At 42.6% G+C, this 16,033-nt stretch overlaps 1 protein-coding gene across 1 annotated transcript in view; it reads right to left on the reverse strand.

Annotated features, from left to right (window-relative positions):
* The window catches only part of LOC143280081 (uncharacterized), a 197,780-nt gene that overhangs the window by 104,336 nt on the left and 77,411 nt on the right, over positions 1-16,033 (reverse strand). Inside the window, 6 exon segments of the mRNA XM_076584590.1 lie at positions 3,451-3,537; positions 4,673-4,842; positions 6,350-6,423; positions 9,954-10,117; positions 11,699-11,853; positions 13,925-14,057. Of these exon segments, the coding sequence (XP_076440705.1) occupies positions 3,451-3,537; positions 4,673-4,842; positions 6,350-6,423; positions 9,954-10,117; positions 11,699-11,853; positions 13,925-14,057 (783 nt within the window).

Consider the following 16,033-nt stretch of genomic DNA (forward strand, 5'->3'; position numbering starts at 1 on the left):
CTGCCGAATGCGCTGTTTGCCTTTGCAAGTCTGTTGTCGATCTCCTTGTCGATCTTGGCGTCAGACGAGATGGTGCAGCCTAGGTAGCTGAACTGGTGGACCGACTTCAGCTCTGTCTCACCGATGTTGATGTGAGGAGTGTGGAATTCTTCCCGTGGGGCAGGCTGGTGGAGAACTTCCGTCTTTTTCAGACTGACTTCTAGGCCGAAGAGCTGCGCAGCCTCTGCGAAGCAGGACGTTATACGCTGCAGGGCCGCTTCTGTATGGGCGACGAGGGCAGCATCGTCGGCAAACAGAAGCTCTCTGATGAGTTGCTCCAGTGTCTTGGTGTGGGCCTGTAGCCGCCTCAGGTTGAATAGGCTGCCATCAGTGCGGTATCTGATGAAGATACCGTCGTCGTCGCCAAGATCTTCAGTGGCCTGTTGGAGCATCATGCTGAAGAAGATCGTGAAGAGGGTCGGCGCGAGGACACAACCTTGTTTCACTCCATTTCCAATTGGGAAGGGCTCCGAAAGGTCGTTGCTGTGTCTGACCTGTCCACGTTGTTCCTCATGTAGTTGGATGACCATGCTGAGGAATTTTGGGGGGCATCCTAGACGTTTCATGATCTCCCACAGACCTTTTCTGCTCACGGTGTCGAAAGCTTTCGTGAGATCGACGAATGTCGCATACAGTCCTTTGTTCTGTTCCCGACATTTTTCTTGTAGCTGTCTGAGAACGAAGACCATGTCAGTGGTGCCTCTGTTGGCTCTAAAGCCACACTGACTCTCTGGGAGATGTTCTTCGGCGATAGTAGGCACCAGCCGATTTAGGAGGACTCTGGCGAGGATCTTGCCTGCGATGGAGAGCAGAGTTATCCCCCTGTAGTTGGAGCAGTCCGACTTTTCTCCCTTGTTTTTATACAGGGTGATGATGACTGCGTCACGGAGGTCCTGTGGTAGTTTGCCTTGCTCCCAGCAGCAGACAAAGAGGTTGTGGAGTTTGGAGTGTAGTGCTGAGCCTCCATTCTTCCACGCCTCCGGCGGAATTCCGTCAACCCCTGCTGCCTTGCCACATTTCAGCTGTTCAATGGCCTTGACAGTCTCTTCTAGGGTTGGTAGCTCGTCCAGTTGTAATTTCACTGGCTGTTGTGGGATGCGGAGAATTGCCGAGTCTTGAACCGTGCGGTTGGCGCTGAAGAGGGCCTGGAAATGTTCCGACCACCTGTTCAGGATCGACGTCTTGTCTGTGAAGAGCGCCTGGCCGTCTGCGCTGCGCAAAGGACTCTGGACCTGGTATGAGGGACCGTATACCGCCTTCAAGGCTTCGTATAAGCCCCGGTAGTCACCCGTGTCTGCACAAAGCTGAGCCCTCTCTGCCAGGTTGGTCCACCACCCATTTTGAATCTCACGAAGCTTGCGCTGGAGGTTGCTGCATATGAGCCGGAAGGTTGCTTTCTTCACCGGACAAGACGGTTGTGCAAGGTGAGCCTGGTGGGCTGATCTCTTCTTCGCCAGCAATTCTTGGATCTCCTGGTTGTTTTCGTCAAACCAGTCCTTGTTCTTTTTCGACGAGAACCCTAGGACTTCTTCAGAGGACTGCAGGATGGCTGATTTCAGCTGTGCCCATAGTGCTTCTGGAGAGGGGTCTGTGGGGCAACTGGGGTCTTCAAGTTTGTCCTGAAGCTTCGCCTGGAATTCAGCTTTCACTTCAGCTGACTGAAAGTTGCCGACCTGGAATTTCTTCCTAGGAGCTCCTCCTTTCTTTGGTTTGGGCTTGAAGTGGAGCCTGAGCTTGCTGCGGACGAGGCGGTGGTCAGTATGACACTCCGCGCTGGGCATCACTCGGGTGTGTAGGACGTCTCGTACGTCTCTCTGGCACATCAGGATGTAATCAATGAGGTGCCAATGTTTGGACCGAGGATGCATCCACGTTGTCTTCAGGCTGTCCTTCTGCTGGAAAATGGTGTTGGTGATGGTAAATTGCTGTTCTGCACAGAACTCGAGAAGAAGGCGCCCATTGTCGTTGCAATTACCAACGCCATGCTTGCCAAGGACTCCTTTCCAGGCTTCTGAATCTTGGCCAACTCTGGCATTGAAGTCGCCAAGGATGATGACCTTGTCGTCAGCAGGGGTGTTCTGAACGAGGTTGCGCAGATCAGTGTAAAACTTGACCTTTTCTGTGGGGTCCGCTTGGAGGGTTGGAGCGTACACGCTGAACAGAGTGGCATGCTGTTTGTTCCGTAGTGGGAGGCGCATGGACATAATTCGGTCTGAGTGTCCTGTTGGCAGGTTTTCAAGCTTGGAGGCAATGGTGCTCCTGACCATAAAGCCTACGCCATAAAGGCGTCTCTCGGTCTCTGGCTTGCCTGACCAGTAGAGGGTGTACCCAGCGCCGTGTTCCTGGAGGCTGCCTTCCCCTGCAAAGCGGACTTCGCTGACGGCAGCAATGTCAATGTTCAGTCTCTGAAGTTCGTCTGCGACTAGAGCGGAACGCCTTTCTGGGTGGTTGCTGTCTGCAGAGTCACGCATGGTTCGGATGTTCCAGCATGCTACCTTTAGTCCTTTTGCACCTAATTGTGAGGCAGGTGCCGGCCTTTTCTTCTCTATTGTTGTTCGACCGCGTTTGGAGATGCCCGTTGACCGCGGCTAGCCAACTGGGGGGTATGGAGATGAGCATTTGTTTGGACCACCTTTTCTAGGCCCCTCTCCGTGTGGAGCAAGCAGTGCTATCCCTAGAAAAGGCTGCTTGGTCGTTCAGGGTGCTGCCGAGTGATGCTGTCACCTCCGGGTCAACAATCAGGCGACCAATATCCTGAACCGCCTGCATGCAGGATTGGAACTGCGGCTTCCAGTGACATCTTCCACCTGCCGTTTTCGCCCCTTTCCCATCGCTGCAGGACTTGGAATAGTTGGTGGCGCGGACGTGGACATGTCCTTCAAGCCTGCGCAATGGAATTTTTAGGTGGAGTGCAGTGTGCGCAGTACTGGCCACACCCTTTACACCCGTGGTTCATCTGCCATAGCCTAGCAAGCTGGGACGGTGACAGTGAGGTCCTCAGGTCGTAGGTTTTATATCAGACTGTCCTTGTCCTAGCCTCTGGCTCAAAAACCTTCCTCGGAGGCACGGGGGCGCGGCTACTGAAAGTCGGGACATGGCCATGGACCCAGGGTCAATGCATGTCGAGACTGTCCTGCATTCCTTAGCACTTCATGGGTTTTACTTCAGACTTTTCCTTGTCTTAGATGGACTGCCTTCCCAGGCTGTCGAGCTCCATCTGCCCACATGTGACAGGTAGCACAGGGTTACATGGTACCTGTGGCAGGTAGAGACCTGACCTGACAACACACACACACACATACACACACAAAAGCCATCAATGATAACAAGGTCAACATTCAACAGGTGGTGGTGGGGGTGGGGGGTGGGATGGGCTGGGGGGGGGGGGGGGGGGGGGTCAAAGGGAGATACCTCATCCAGATGCCAAGCTTTCCATGATGGGTTGTCCTCCCTGATCACTCTCAGCTTGTGGACGTCACCCATTTGTCCAAAGGCAACCTGCCGTGCAAATCCGTCTCTTGAATTCTTTCTTCTTATAATTTTTTTGATGGCGATGACATTGTTTTCATAATACAATGGTGCTGACATTTTTTCATAATACAGTGACATTTTTTCATAATACAATGGTGCTGACATTTTTTCATAATACAATGGCCATAGAGAAAAACAAAACAAAAAAACTTACACACACCAACTTTACAAAAGCATAAAAAAAAGCTAAATAAAGTAAATTTTCCACCAGTGGAAGTATCAGAAAAAAGACAAAGAATGCACCCAAGTCATCTGAAATTGAATGTAATGGTATGTGCAGTATCAAAAAACATGTACAATGCAATAAAAAAAAGAACAAAAAACAAACTTCTTTGTCGATATGTGTCATTTTTGACAACTGAAACAAGAATCTGAAAGGTGGCAAATGCAGTGAATGGTTTTCAGTGCGCAGATTTTATATTTGTACCAGTTGGTAGAGAATTCAGTTACCATTTTTCTGCATTGGGAGCATGCCTCGTGTCTTGCACATATTGGTGAAAGACTGAAAGAATGAGTGTGTGTATGTGTGTGTGCATTTGTGTGCAGTGTGTTCATGTGCATATCAATGCATACATTCTTGAACATAAACATACATGTGCATGTCAAACAGATTTAAAATCAAAACCTTTCATGACATATTTTCAAAACTCTGTCAATCACAATCAGCTATAAAAAGGAAACCCAAACAGAATCCGAAGGCATGTACAAATTTTCAGTTTCTCTCTCTTTTTTCTGTCTCTTTCTCTGTTTCCCAAACTAAAATAACTTATTCAAAATCACTTATTGATTATCAGCATCTGTTGAGTCAGTCGCAAATTATTTCCTCCACTTTTGTACCATTGCGTTCACACACACACACACAAAGACAAATACACGCATACGCACACACACGTCAGTTGCAAATTATCTCCTCCACTTTTATTCCATTATATTCACACACACACACACACACACACACACACACAAGCATACACACACAAATAAACAAACACTCCCCAACACATACAGTTCTTTAATGCCACCATCACCACATGTTTTTACTCCAAAAAAAAACCAACCCAAAAAAAAACAAAAAACCCACCAAGGTATCCGCCATACTCACCTCAAACTCATCAATGTTGCCGGGTTCAAAGAGGTGCTCTCTTTGATTGGGAGTGGACAGCTTGATGTCCTTGCTGTGACCTTTGCTGCCGTACAGTGCCAGACTGACCTTGCCGCCATTGGCTGGGGACGAATCGGCCGCTGTCTTCACCCACACCTGGTACTCCCCCTCTGTGGGATGGAGGAAATAACTGTGTGACAGGTGTGTTTTTTTTTTTCTCACTTTATTTATTCATTCATTTTTATCTTAACTTTCTTTTCTTTTCTTTTTTTTTTTTTTGGTGGTTGTCATCTTGCTGATGTTTCATCTTTTCCCTGATAATTCTGGAAACTCTTTCTCCACACAAATACAAACACAAACACACACACACACATTAAAACATAAATACACATATAGGCATGTGCTCACACACACACACACACACACACACACACACACACACACACACACCTTCCCCTTTCCTTCCATCTTCTTCCCCACTACCCCCACCCACTCTCCAAGTATTTTTGAATCATATCACTTAAGTGGAAAGATGTGATATCATGTGAAGCTGACTACACACACACACACACACACACACACGCACACACACACACACACACACACACACACACACACACCTTCCCTTTTCCTTCCATCTTCTTCCCCACTACCCCCACCCACTCTCCAAGTATTTTTGAATCATATCACTTAAGTGGAAAGATGTGATATCATGTGAAGCTGACTACACACACACACACACACAGAGAGAGAGAGAGAGAGAGAGAGAGAGAGAGAGACAATAAACAGACAAAAACACTGAGGAATTAACAAACCCTGACTGACTTGAAGTGAACAAGAAACTGAAAAAAACTCTCTTTGTGCATGGAAACTGATCCTCCCTGAGCTTCACTGCAGTCAACATCCAGCTCCTCTCCTCTACCTCACCAACCCTGCTCACCACACCACCATCCCCCCACACACACACTCGCCCCCCTCCCACCCCCCACCCCCCACACACACACTCACACACTGCTTCACTGTCACCTGTAAGCCTGCCAGTCCTAAGTGTATACATGAGCACAAGTCAAAAATTTGAGTGCTGAGAAAAAAAACCCAAACACAGATAACATAATAGCATGCAGTATGGAAACCGATTTCCTATTGTCGATTCAGTGATTTCCACTACTACATCTTGACATTTTGGGAGGAAATACTGTTCTTCCATTTTCTTCCTATTTTTTCCCCTGGGGCCTGAGGCTGGACCAGGACACACAATGTTTGTAGTGACAACTGACACAGCCAGTAGACGAAGTGATACCAGCAGGTGTCCTGTTTCTTTTTTCCGTTTTTTTCTTTTTTTTGTGGTATATTTTTTATTCAGTGTTGCTTATTATCATACTGGATCGAAAAACTGCTTATAAAATATGCACACACACAAAACAATCACACAAAACTGCTTATAAAATATGCACACACACAAAACAATCACACTGTTGAAAAGGTGTGCTCTTGTCTTGAAGGTAAGCAGGAGGCGTGACCTATGACCAAAGGGGTAAGGTCACCCAGGTGAACAACTTCCTGGTTAAAGGTGTCCAGAAAGGTCACTGATGTCAGGTCAAAAGTAGTTTTGATTTCCTCAATTCTTAGAAACTACCTATACTAGCAGGAGAAAACAGGAAGCTGAGTGAAACCTACTGGAGTCCTGTGGTTTCTGTCCTGGTGTCAGCTCCACTTCTGTCTTCCTGTCGTCTTTGCCGGCATCCAGCCACCTGTGGGAAGGGGCACACAGGGAGACGTCAGAGCTAACAGCAACACCAGCACAGACCCATCACAAGGGATGGAACAGGTGCTTTAGTGAAGGTGAGTGAACGGTGCTGTGAGGTGACTGTGCATTGCCACCAGCAAACACAGGTGCATGCGCTTTGAATAACTTACGCGGACTCATCACACATACACACATTCACACACATAATACACACACCCACACTCATACACACATACTGTACATACTCTATTTTATTTTATTTTTTTTAGATTAGTAACAATGATGCTTAATGGATCCTGATCTGTCCAACAACGATAAATAACAAGTGCTGTCAAAATACCCTTTTACAAAGACAGTTTCGAAAACAAGATATAATTCTGTTTCTGGAACTTGAGAAGAATATTCTGGACGTATACAGCCTGAAACCCACCCCCACCCCCCAACATCTTTGAATGTTTGTTTTCCTTCCTTTTTCCTCTGCATCGGTGGAGTGACATTTCTACATTCACCAGTATCAATGAGTGGGTTTTAACCAACATCAACCCTTTTTTTTTATAAGACCATTTTTACCCAAACTCTTCAGGTAACTACACTTTGTTTGAGTGGGAGGTGGGGGTTTGGGGGGGTACGGGGGGCACTTTCTCTTTCAGTTTTTTATGAAAAGGACTGAAAAGGAAATGGTACCAGACAATGAACGAATCAAACAAAATCATGTTAGCCATTCTGACCGACAAATGGGCCATTTCAGTACTGAAAAACCCATTGATTCTTCAAACCAGTTGCTGATAAATAAAAAAACAATGTCAAAAGATATGTTAAAATAATGTCTCACTAAATCTTGTTAGGTCCAGGTATTCATTTATCTTTTCTTTTTTTTTTTGTTGCTAATAGCTTAGTTGACCAGCCAGCACTGGGTCGTATCAGTGTTGGCTACCCAGGGTAAAATCTAATTCAAGCTCAACAAAGGAATACAATACAATAGAACACAATGAAATGCAATACAATTTCGCTTTTCCAATCCCTCACAGGGGGGGAAATTTAAGAGTCTGCTCAGGCTACACAACACGAATCAGATTAACGCAGTGACAGGAACATAAACACACACATATTAAAAACAAGAGAGGCAAGGCCTTCAAGACTCACTTGTGATAAATTAAGTCCCCTAGCATTAATTACAGAGTAATTTCCCTTTTTTACTATCTGCACCAAAACGTTTGCAAAATTAAAAAAAACTTCCATGCTTAGCAAAATAAGTTCCTCTTTGAACAAAAAGTGATAATAATGACTGCTCTTGTTGTTGGGTCAGAATATCAGATCAAAGTGCCAAGTTTAGAGAATACAAAAAATATAAATACAACAGTAAATGCAGTTTGCATATAATTAGGCTTCATTTTTTATTTTTTTGTGCCCATCCCAGAGGTGCAATATTGTTTTAAACAAGATGACTGGAAAGAACTGAATTTTTGACTCACTTGTGTAAACAAGTGAGTCTATATTTTAACCCGGTGTTCGGTTGTCTGTGTGTGTGTGTGTGTGTCTGTGTGTCTGTGGTAAACTTTAACATTGACATTTTCTCTGCAACTACTTTGTCAGTTGACACCAAATTTGGCATAAAAATAGGAAAAATTCAGTTCTTTCCAGTCATCTTGTTTAAAACAATATTGCGCCTCTGGGATGGGCACAAAAAAAATAAAGAATGAAGCCTAATTATATGCAAACTGCATTTACTGTTATATTTATATTTTTTGTATTCTCTAAACTTGGCACTTTGATCTGATATTCTGACCCAACAGCTAGAGCAGTCATTATTATCATTTTTTGTTCAAACAGGAACTTCTTTTCCTAAGCATGGAAGTTTTATTTATTTGCAAACGTTTTGATGCAGAGGGTAAAAAAGGGAAATTACTCTGTAATGCTAGTGGAGTTAATTTGCTTTAAACTGATCTTTCTCATCTCAAACATCACATTTTGAAACAAGAGAGGCAAGGCCTTCAAGACTCACTTGTGATGCACTTTTAAAAAAAAATCCAAGCTTTTTATGTATTGAGTATAATTTCAAAATGTAATGTTTAAGATGAGAAAGATCAGTTTAAAGCAAACTAAGTTCCCCAGCAGAGTAATTTCCCTTGTTTTAATGTCTCCACCAAAACGTTTGCAATAAATAAAACTTCCATGCTTAGCAAAGGAAGTTCCTGTTTGAACAAAAAATGATAATAATGACAGATCTTTTGTTGGGTCGAATATCAGATCAAAGTGCCAAGTTTAGAGAATACAAAAAATATAAATATAACAGTAAATGCATTATACTCAATACATAAAAAGCTTGGATTTTCTAAAAAGTGTATCACAAGTGAATCTTGAAGGCCTTGCCTTTCTTGTTCCTATTTTTATGCCTAATTTGGTGTCAACTGACAAAGTATTTGCAGAGAAAATGTCAATGTTTACCACAGAGACACAGACAACCGGGTTAAAACATAGACTCACTTTGTTTACACAAGTAAGTCAAAAACCAGAAGCTATGAGCACTATAAAAAAAAAAAATTAAAAAAAACCAGAAAGGCAAGGCCTTCAAGACTCACTTGTGATACACTTTAAACAAAATCCAAGTTTTTATGTATTGAGTATAATGCATTTACTGTTATATTTATATGTTTTGTATTCTCTAAACATGGCACTTTGGTCTGATATTCGACCCAACAAAGAATCTGTCATTATTATCATTTTTTGTTCAAACAGGAACTTCTTTTGCTGAGCATGGAAGTTTTATTTATTGCAAACGTTTTGGTGTAGATAGCAGAACAAGGGAAATTACTCTGCTGGGGAACTTAGTTTGCTTTAAACTGATCTTTCTCATCTTAAACATTACATTTTGAAATTATACTCAAGACATAAAAAGCTTGGATTTTTTTTAAAAAGTGCATCACAAGTGAGTCTTGAAAGGCCTTGCCTCTCTTGTTTCAAAATGTAATGTTTAAGATGAGAAAGATCAGTTTAAAACAAATTAACTCCACTAGCATTACAGAGTAATTTCCCCTTTTTACTATCTGCACCAAAACGTTTGCAAAATAAATAAAAATTCCATGCTTAGCAAAAGAACTTCCTGTTTGAACAAAAAATGATAATAATGACTGCTCTAGCTATTGGGTCAGAATATCAGATCAAAGTGCCAAGTTTAGAGAATACAAAAAACATAAATATAACAGTAAATGCAGTTTGCATATAATTAGGCTTCATTCTTTATTTTTTTGTGCCAATCCCGTAAGCGCAATATTGTTTTAAACAAGATGACTGGAAAGAACTGGATTTTTCCTATTTTTATGCCTAATTTGGTGTCAACTGACAAAGTAGTTGCAGAGAAAATGTCAATGTTAAAGTTTACCACGGACACACAGACACACACACACACACATACACACAGACAACCGAACACCGGGTTAAAACATAGACTCACTTTGTTTACACAAGTGAGTCAAAAAGAGACAAGACAAAACCAACAAAAAGAGAGACAGAAGCCAGCCAGTGGAGAAAGGTAACCTGTTACAAGGGAAGTGAGTGGGAGGGGAGGAGTCAGGCTGGTCACCGACTGTCACCGTGATGTCCGCCAGGTACCAACCCTCCCCGGCACCGCTCTCACCATGACCCACCACCAGACGTGACAGGGCTCCAAGCGACACTGCCTCCACCGTGAAAACGTCCACCTGACCAAAGAAAAAGAGAAAAAAAAAGATTGATACTTTTATAGTTCCTAAGAACCAACTGTAAGTGATTTGCAGAGTCGTTTGCATAAAAAGGTGCCTACATGGGTAGAGCTGACAGACATCTGCCCTTGCGTGCTCATCATTCGTTTCCAGTGTGATTCAGTCAGGTTACAATCATGCGCATATATATATATTTTTTTTTTTTTTTTTTTCTACATCCACATATTTGCCATACCTGTTGAATATGTTGTTGTAAAGATGCTTTCTCCAAGACAATTTTAATGTAATGAACGATAATTAACATCTGTCTGATGACCTGTTTATTCAGGAATCAATTTTTTTCAGCTGATCTACATAACAGCTGACAGACCTGGAGGAATCTGGTGAATAGTTTGCCTGTGTGGCGGCGGCGCCCCAGTGACTTGTCACAGAGGAAGGGGAGAGGAAGGAAATCAATGCTGGCAGTTTAATGACTGAAGAAACCTAACTGAGAGAAAACAAAGCATTCAAGCTCTTCACCCATAACCCTCACACAAAAGAATGGGAAGGCCTGAGAGAGGAGAAAACTGTCCTATTATTCCTTTCTTTTATTATAACGTCATCGTTGTTGTTGTAGGTGTTGTGACAGTGAATAGATTTTAAACTTATGTGCCACTGATTGTTGATAGTATGCTAAATGAAGCTTGTTTTACATCTTTACATAGATCTCTTTGAGAAGAGAGTGTACGGCTAGACATTGTGTGTCAGGATGGAGAAAGGTTATCTGTGGAATTGTTTACTTGTCCAGACAACATAATGATGTTTCTGTTACATCAGTGTAATTATGTCTAGCATATGTTTTGGTATTGATTTAACCTGGGTTTTAATGTTCCAGGTGTGCTGTTTAAAGTTAGAGAAATAAACACCTCAATTCATCTTTCTAAAAGACCCTGCTGTGGTACGAGGAGAGAGTGGATTGTGCACCTATCCTCTGCCTGTTATCCTACTCTACCCCTTCTTCCTTCTTCTCCTTCCCCCTACACCCCTACCACCACCCCCTTTTAACAGATGTTTTATGTGAGAGAAGAGAAAACCATTCTATCATTTATTTCTGTTATCATAATGGCATGGCATGGTTGTTGATGTTAGTGTTGTGACAGTGAATAGGTTTTAGTGTTCTTATTCTTATCATTGCTGTTTTATTATTGCCTTTCTCTCTCTGTGAGTATTAGGTCAACTGGGATGAGTGCATTAGCTTTGTGGTGGTCTTGCCAGTGTATTCTGCGGTAATTTCATCTGGAAGGTGTGTGTGACTGCAAGTGTGAGTGTGTGTGGTTGTGTGTGTGTGTGTGTGTGTGTGTGCGCGCGTGCGTGTGTGTGTGTGTGTGTGCATGTGTGTGTGTGAGGGTGGTGGTGTGTGGAGGTAGTGGTGGTGGTGAGAGAACAAGCATAAGCCACCATTATTTTGGGTGATTTTTTTTTTTTTTTTGGAGATGAAGTGGCTGATGCCTGAATGTCATTTCAACGCCCTTTACGCATTCTAGACTCTTCTCTTTGAAGCCAAAAAACAGGAGTGTTGCAGTATTGGAGTCTCAAACCAACCTTGCCCCTTTGGAAAGGTTTCCCGTCAGACTTGGACTTGAAGAGTCTGCGACGTCCGCTGTCCCCTTTCTCCCCAAAGAGGGTGACAAACACCTCCGCCTCTGTTTCTGCACCGGCCACATCACCGGTCTGCACCTGGAGCTGGTACACATGCACTGCAAAAGAACATTACAGTTGATGGAAACCAGAAAAAAAAACCATGCTGTGAACAGAAGCTAAATCACTTACAGTAGGTACTGATATAATAATAATAATAATAATAATAATAATACATAGTTTTTCTATGGCGCGATATCCAGCACCAATGCTGCTCAATGCGCCTTACATCATCCAGTTGATTTTAGACATGCCTTAAAAAACACATCAACCGCTATCTGACAATGGAAAACATCCAGTGTGTTCATATGAATGAAAAAGCACACTTAAGAGATGAATCAGATTATAAAAGCTATTAAGTAAATAAGGCTTAGATTAAAACAAAATGCATTTCATAGAACACACAAACACACACACACTCACACGCACACACACATATACACACACGCGCACGCACGCACGCGCGCACACACACACACACACACACACACACATATAGAGATGTCCCTCCCTTACACACACACACACACACACACTCACACACAGACACACACATGCTGACATTAAATATCAACTGCACTAAAAACAAAATTACATAAGCATAAAGATATTTCTTATTTTCTAACACAGAATTCTGTTCAGACATACTAACATGCCTCCACACTTACACACGCGTACCAGAGCACTGTACCCTCACAAACACATGCACACACACAAATGAACTGGCAATGGGAACACCTGCACTGGAATAAATCATGCATCTGAAACAAAAACTATCTGGCTGGTCACTGCGATGTCAACAAGCCCTTACACAGTCTGAGGACATGTCACTGCCATGTCAACAAGCTCTAACACACACTAAACACATGTCACTGCCGTGTCAACAAGCCCTTACACACTCTGAGGACATGTCACTGCCATGTCAACAAGCCCTTACACTCTCTGAAGACATGTCACTGCCATGTCAACAAGCCCTTACACTCTCTGAGGACATGTCACTGCCATGTTAACAAGCCCTTACACTCTCTGAGGACATGTCACTGCCATGTCAACAAGCCCTTACACACTTTGAGGACATGTCACTGCCATGTCAACAAGCCCTTACACACTTTGAGGACATGTCACTGCCATGTCAACAAGCCCTTACACACTCTGAGGACATGTCACTGTCATGTCAACAAGCTCTAACACACACTGAACACATGTCACTGCTGTGTCAATAAACTATGACACACACTGAGCACATCTAACAACCAACATAGAGAAAGCGAAAACAAATCTATTCCACAATACATGCTGAAAACTGGTTAAAAAAAAAAAAAAAAAAAAAAGGAACTGTGTTCTGAGTGCAGAACATGAAATAATACAAACTGTCCATCAATACCAAAACACGAAAACACACAAACTCACGATCACACACTCACACAATCAAGCAGACACTCTCAAACAAAAAATGATGCTCACACACACACATGATTGTTATCTAATGCACTGTATTCTATTTGACTTTCTAAAAAGTAAAACAAAAACTATTTTATGCAGACGATGGAGAACCCACTCCTCTCTCTCCTCAAACGATGTCGGAGACTGACGGGCACCATAGCCAAATGGTTAAAGCGTTGGACTTTCGATCTGAGGGTCCCGGGTTCGAATCACGGTGACGGCGCCTGGTGCGTAAAGGGTGGAGATTTTTATGATCTCCCAGGTCAACATATGTGCAGACCTGCCAGTGCCTGAACCCCCTTCGTGTGTATACGCAAGCATAAGATTAAATACACACGTTAAAGATCCTGTAATCCATGTCAGCGTTTGGTGGGTTATGGAAACAAGAACATACCCAGCATGCACATCCCCGAAAGCAGAGTATGGCTGCCTACATGGCGGGGTAAAAACGGTCATACACGTAAAAAGCCCACTCACGTATATACGAGTGAACGTGGGAGTTGAAGCCCACGAACGCAGAAGAAGAAGAAGAAGAAGATGTCGGAGAGGGTAAGGTTACAGCTCCGTGAGAAAAAAGTGTCTCTCATAACAAAAAAAACAACAAACAAACAAAAAAACAAAACAAAAAAAGACAAAAAAAAAAACCCCTTGTTTCACAAAACTGAGAAGAAAAACCAAGACAGTCACCAGGCAACGGAGCCTCTCTGGCTGAAGACACAGGCAGCTCCCTCCACACGTCACAGTCATCTTGTTTCCGTGACAACCATCGGTGAACTTTGAACTCCAGTGTCTCTTCCTCCACCAGATCCACCATGATGATCTGAAACGACAAAATTGGGAGGGTGGAGTTAATACGTGGAGATCTGATACCTTTTTTTTTCCCCCCCGGTCATGGTGACAGACATGCAGAGATGTTTACATGTGCATACACACATGGAAAACAGCCACACACACACACACACACATCTTCTCATGGACACTCTCTCTCTCTCTCTCTCTCACTCTTGGATTGAGTCTGTGCATGTCTTAAAACAATGGTGGATATCAAAGTCAGCCAATGTCCTGATATCTCCATGGTTTGAAAACAAAGATTCATTCATTCATTCTCTCTTTTTGTACAATTTTCAGTCACTGCATTCGGACAAGTTCATAGATGCTGTGCAACATCTGCAATGCAGATGCCTGACCAGTATCATAACCCAGCGTGCTTTGTCAGGCCCTGAGTGCATGTATGTATGTATGTGTGTATATATATATATATATATATATATATATGTGTGTGTGTGTGTGTGTGTGTGCCTTTCAGTGTATTTTTCTTCAGAATTTTGCCAGAGGAGAACACTTATGTTGCCATAGGTTCTTTTCCAGTGCTCCAAGTGCGTGCTGCACATGGGGCCTCAGTTTACTGTCTCTTTTCAACTAGATGCTCGTGTTTGATTTCCCCAGTCAAGCCTGGGAGAAAGGGCAAGAACCAAAATCCTCACAGACACTGTACTGACAGATCAGTGTCTCCGCCATTCTGCCACCTCCCCTTTCTACATGCGTGGAGTGATGGCCCAGAGGTAACACATCTGCCTAGAAAGCAAGAGAATCTTCGCATGCTGGTTGGAATCATGGCTCAGCCACCGATATTTTCTCCCCCTCCACTAGATCTTGAGTGGTGGTCTGGACGCTAGTCATTCAGAAGAGACAATAAACTGAGGTCCTGTGTGCAGCATGCACTTACCACATGTAAAAGAACCCATGGCAACAAAAGGGTTGTTCCTAGCAAAATTCTGAAGAAAACTCCACTTCAATGGGAAAAACAAATAAAACTGCACGCAGGAAAAAAAATACAAAAACAAGAAAAGCAAGGCCTTCAAGACTCACTTGTGATACACTTTTAAAAAAATCCAAGCTTTTTATGTATTGAGTATAATGCATTTACTGTTATATTTATATTTTTTGTATTCTCTAAACTTGGCACTTTGATCTGATATTCGACCCAACAAAAGATCTGTCATTATTATCATTTTTTGTTCAAACAGGAACTTCCTTTGCTAAGCATGGAAGTTTTATTTATTGCAAACGTTTTGGTGGAGACATTAAAACAAGGGAAATTACTCTGCTGGGGAACTTAGTTTGCTTTAAACTGATCTTTCTCATCTTAAACATTACATTTTGAAATTATACTCAATACATAAAAAGCTTGGATTTAAAAACAAAAAAGTGCATCACAAGTGAGTCTTGAAGGCCTTGCCTCTCTTGTTTCAAAATGTAATGTTTAAGATGAGAAAGATCAGTTTAAAGCAAATTAACTCCACTAGCATTACAGAGTAATTTCCCTTTTTTACTATCTGCATCAAAACGTTTGCAAAATAAATAAAACTTCCATGCTTAGGAAAAGAAGTTCCTGTTTGAACAAAAAATGATAATAATGACTGCTCTAGCTGTTGGGTCAGAATATCAGATCAAAGTGCCAAGTTTAGAGAATACAAAAAATATAAATATAACAGTAAATGCAGTTTGCATATAATTAGGCTTCATTCTTTATTTTTTTGTGCCCATCCCAGAGGCGCAATATTGTTTTAAACAAGATGACTGGAAAGAACTGAATTTTTCCTATTTTTATGCCAAATGTGGTGTCAACTGACAAAGTAGTTGCAGAGAAAATGTCAATGTTAAAGTTTACCACGGACACACAGACACACACACACACACACACAGACAACCGAACACCGGGTTAAAACATAGACTCACTTGTTTACACAAGTGAGTCAAAAATGGGTGGCTATGTAGTGTCGCGATGCGCTCTCC

This window comes from Babylonia areolata, chromosome 3 (genome assembly GCF_041734735.1).
Source record: "Babylonia areolata isolate BAREFJ2019XMU chromosome 3, ASM4173473v1, whole genome shotgun sequence".
Lineage (NCBI taxonomy): Eukaryota > Metazoa > Mollusca > Gastropoda > Neogastropoda > Buccinidae > Babylonia > Babylonia areolata.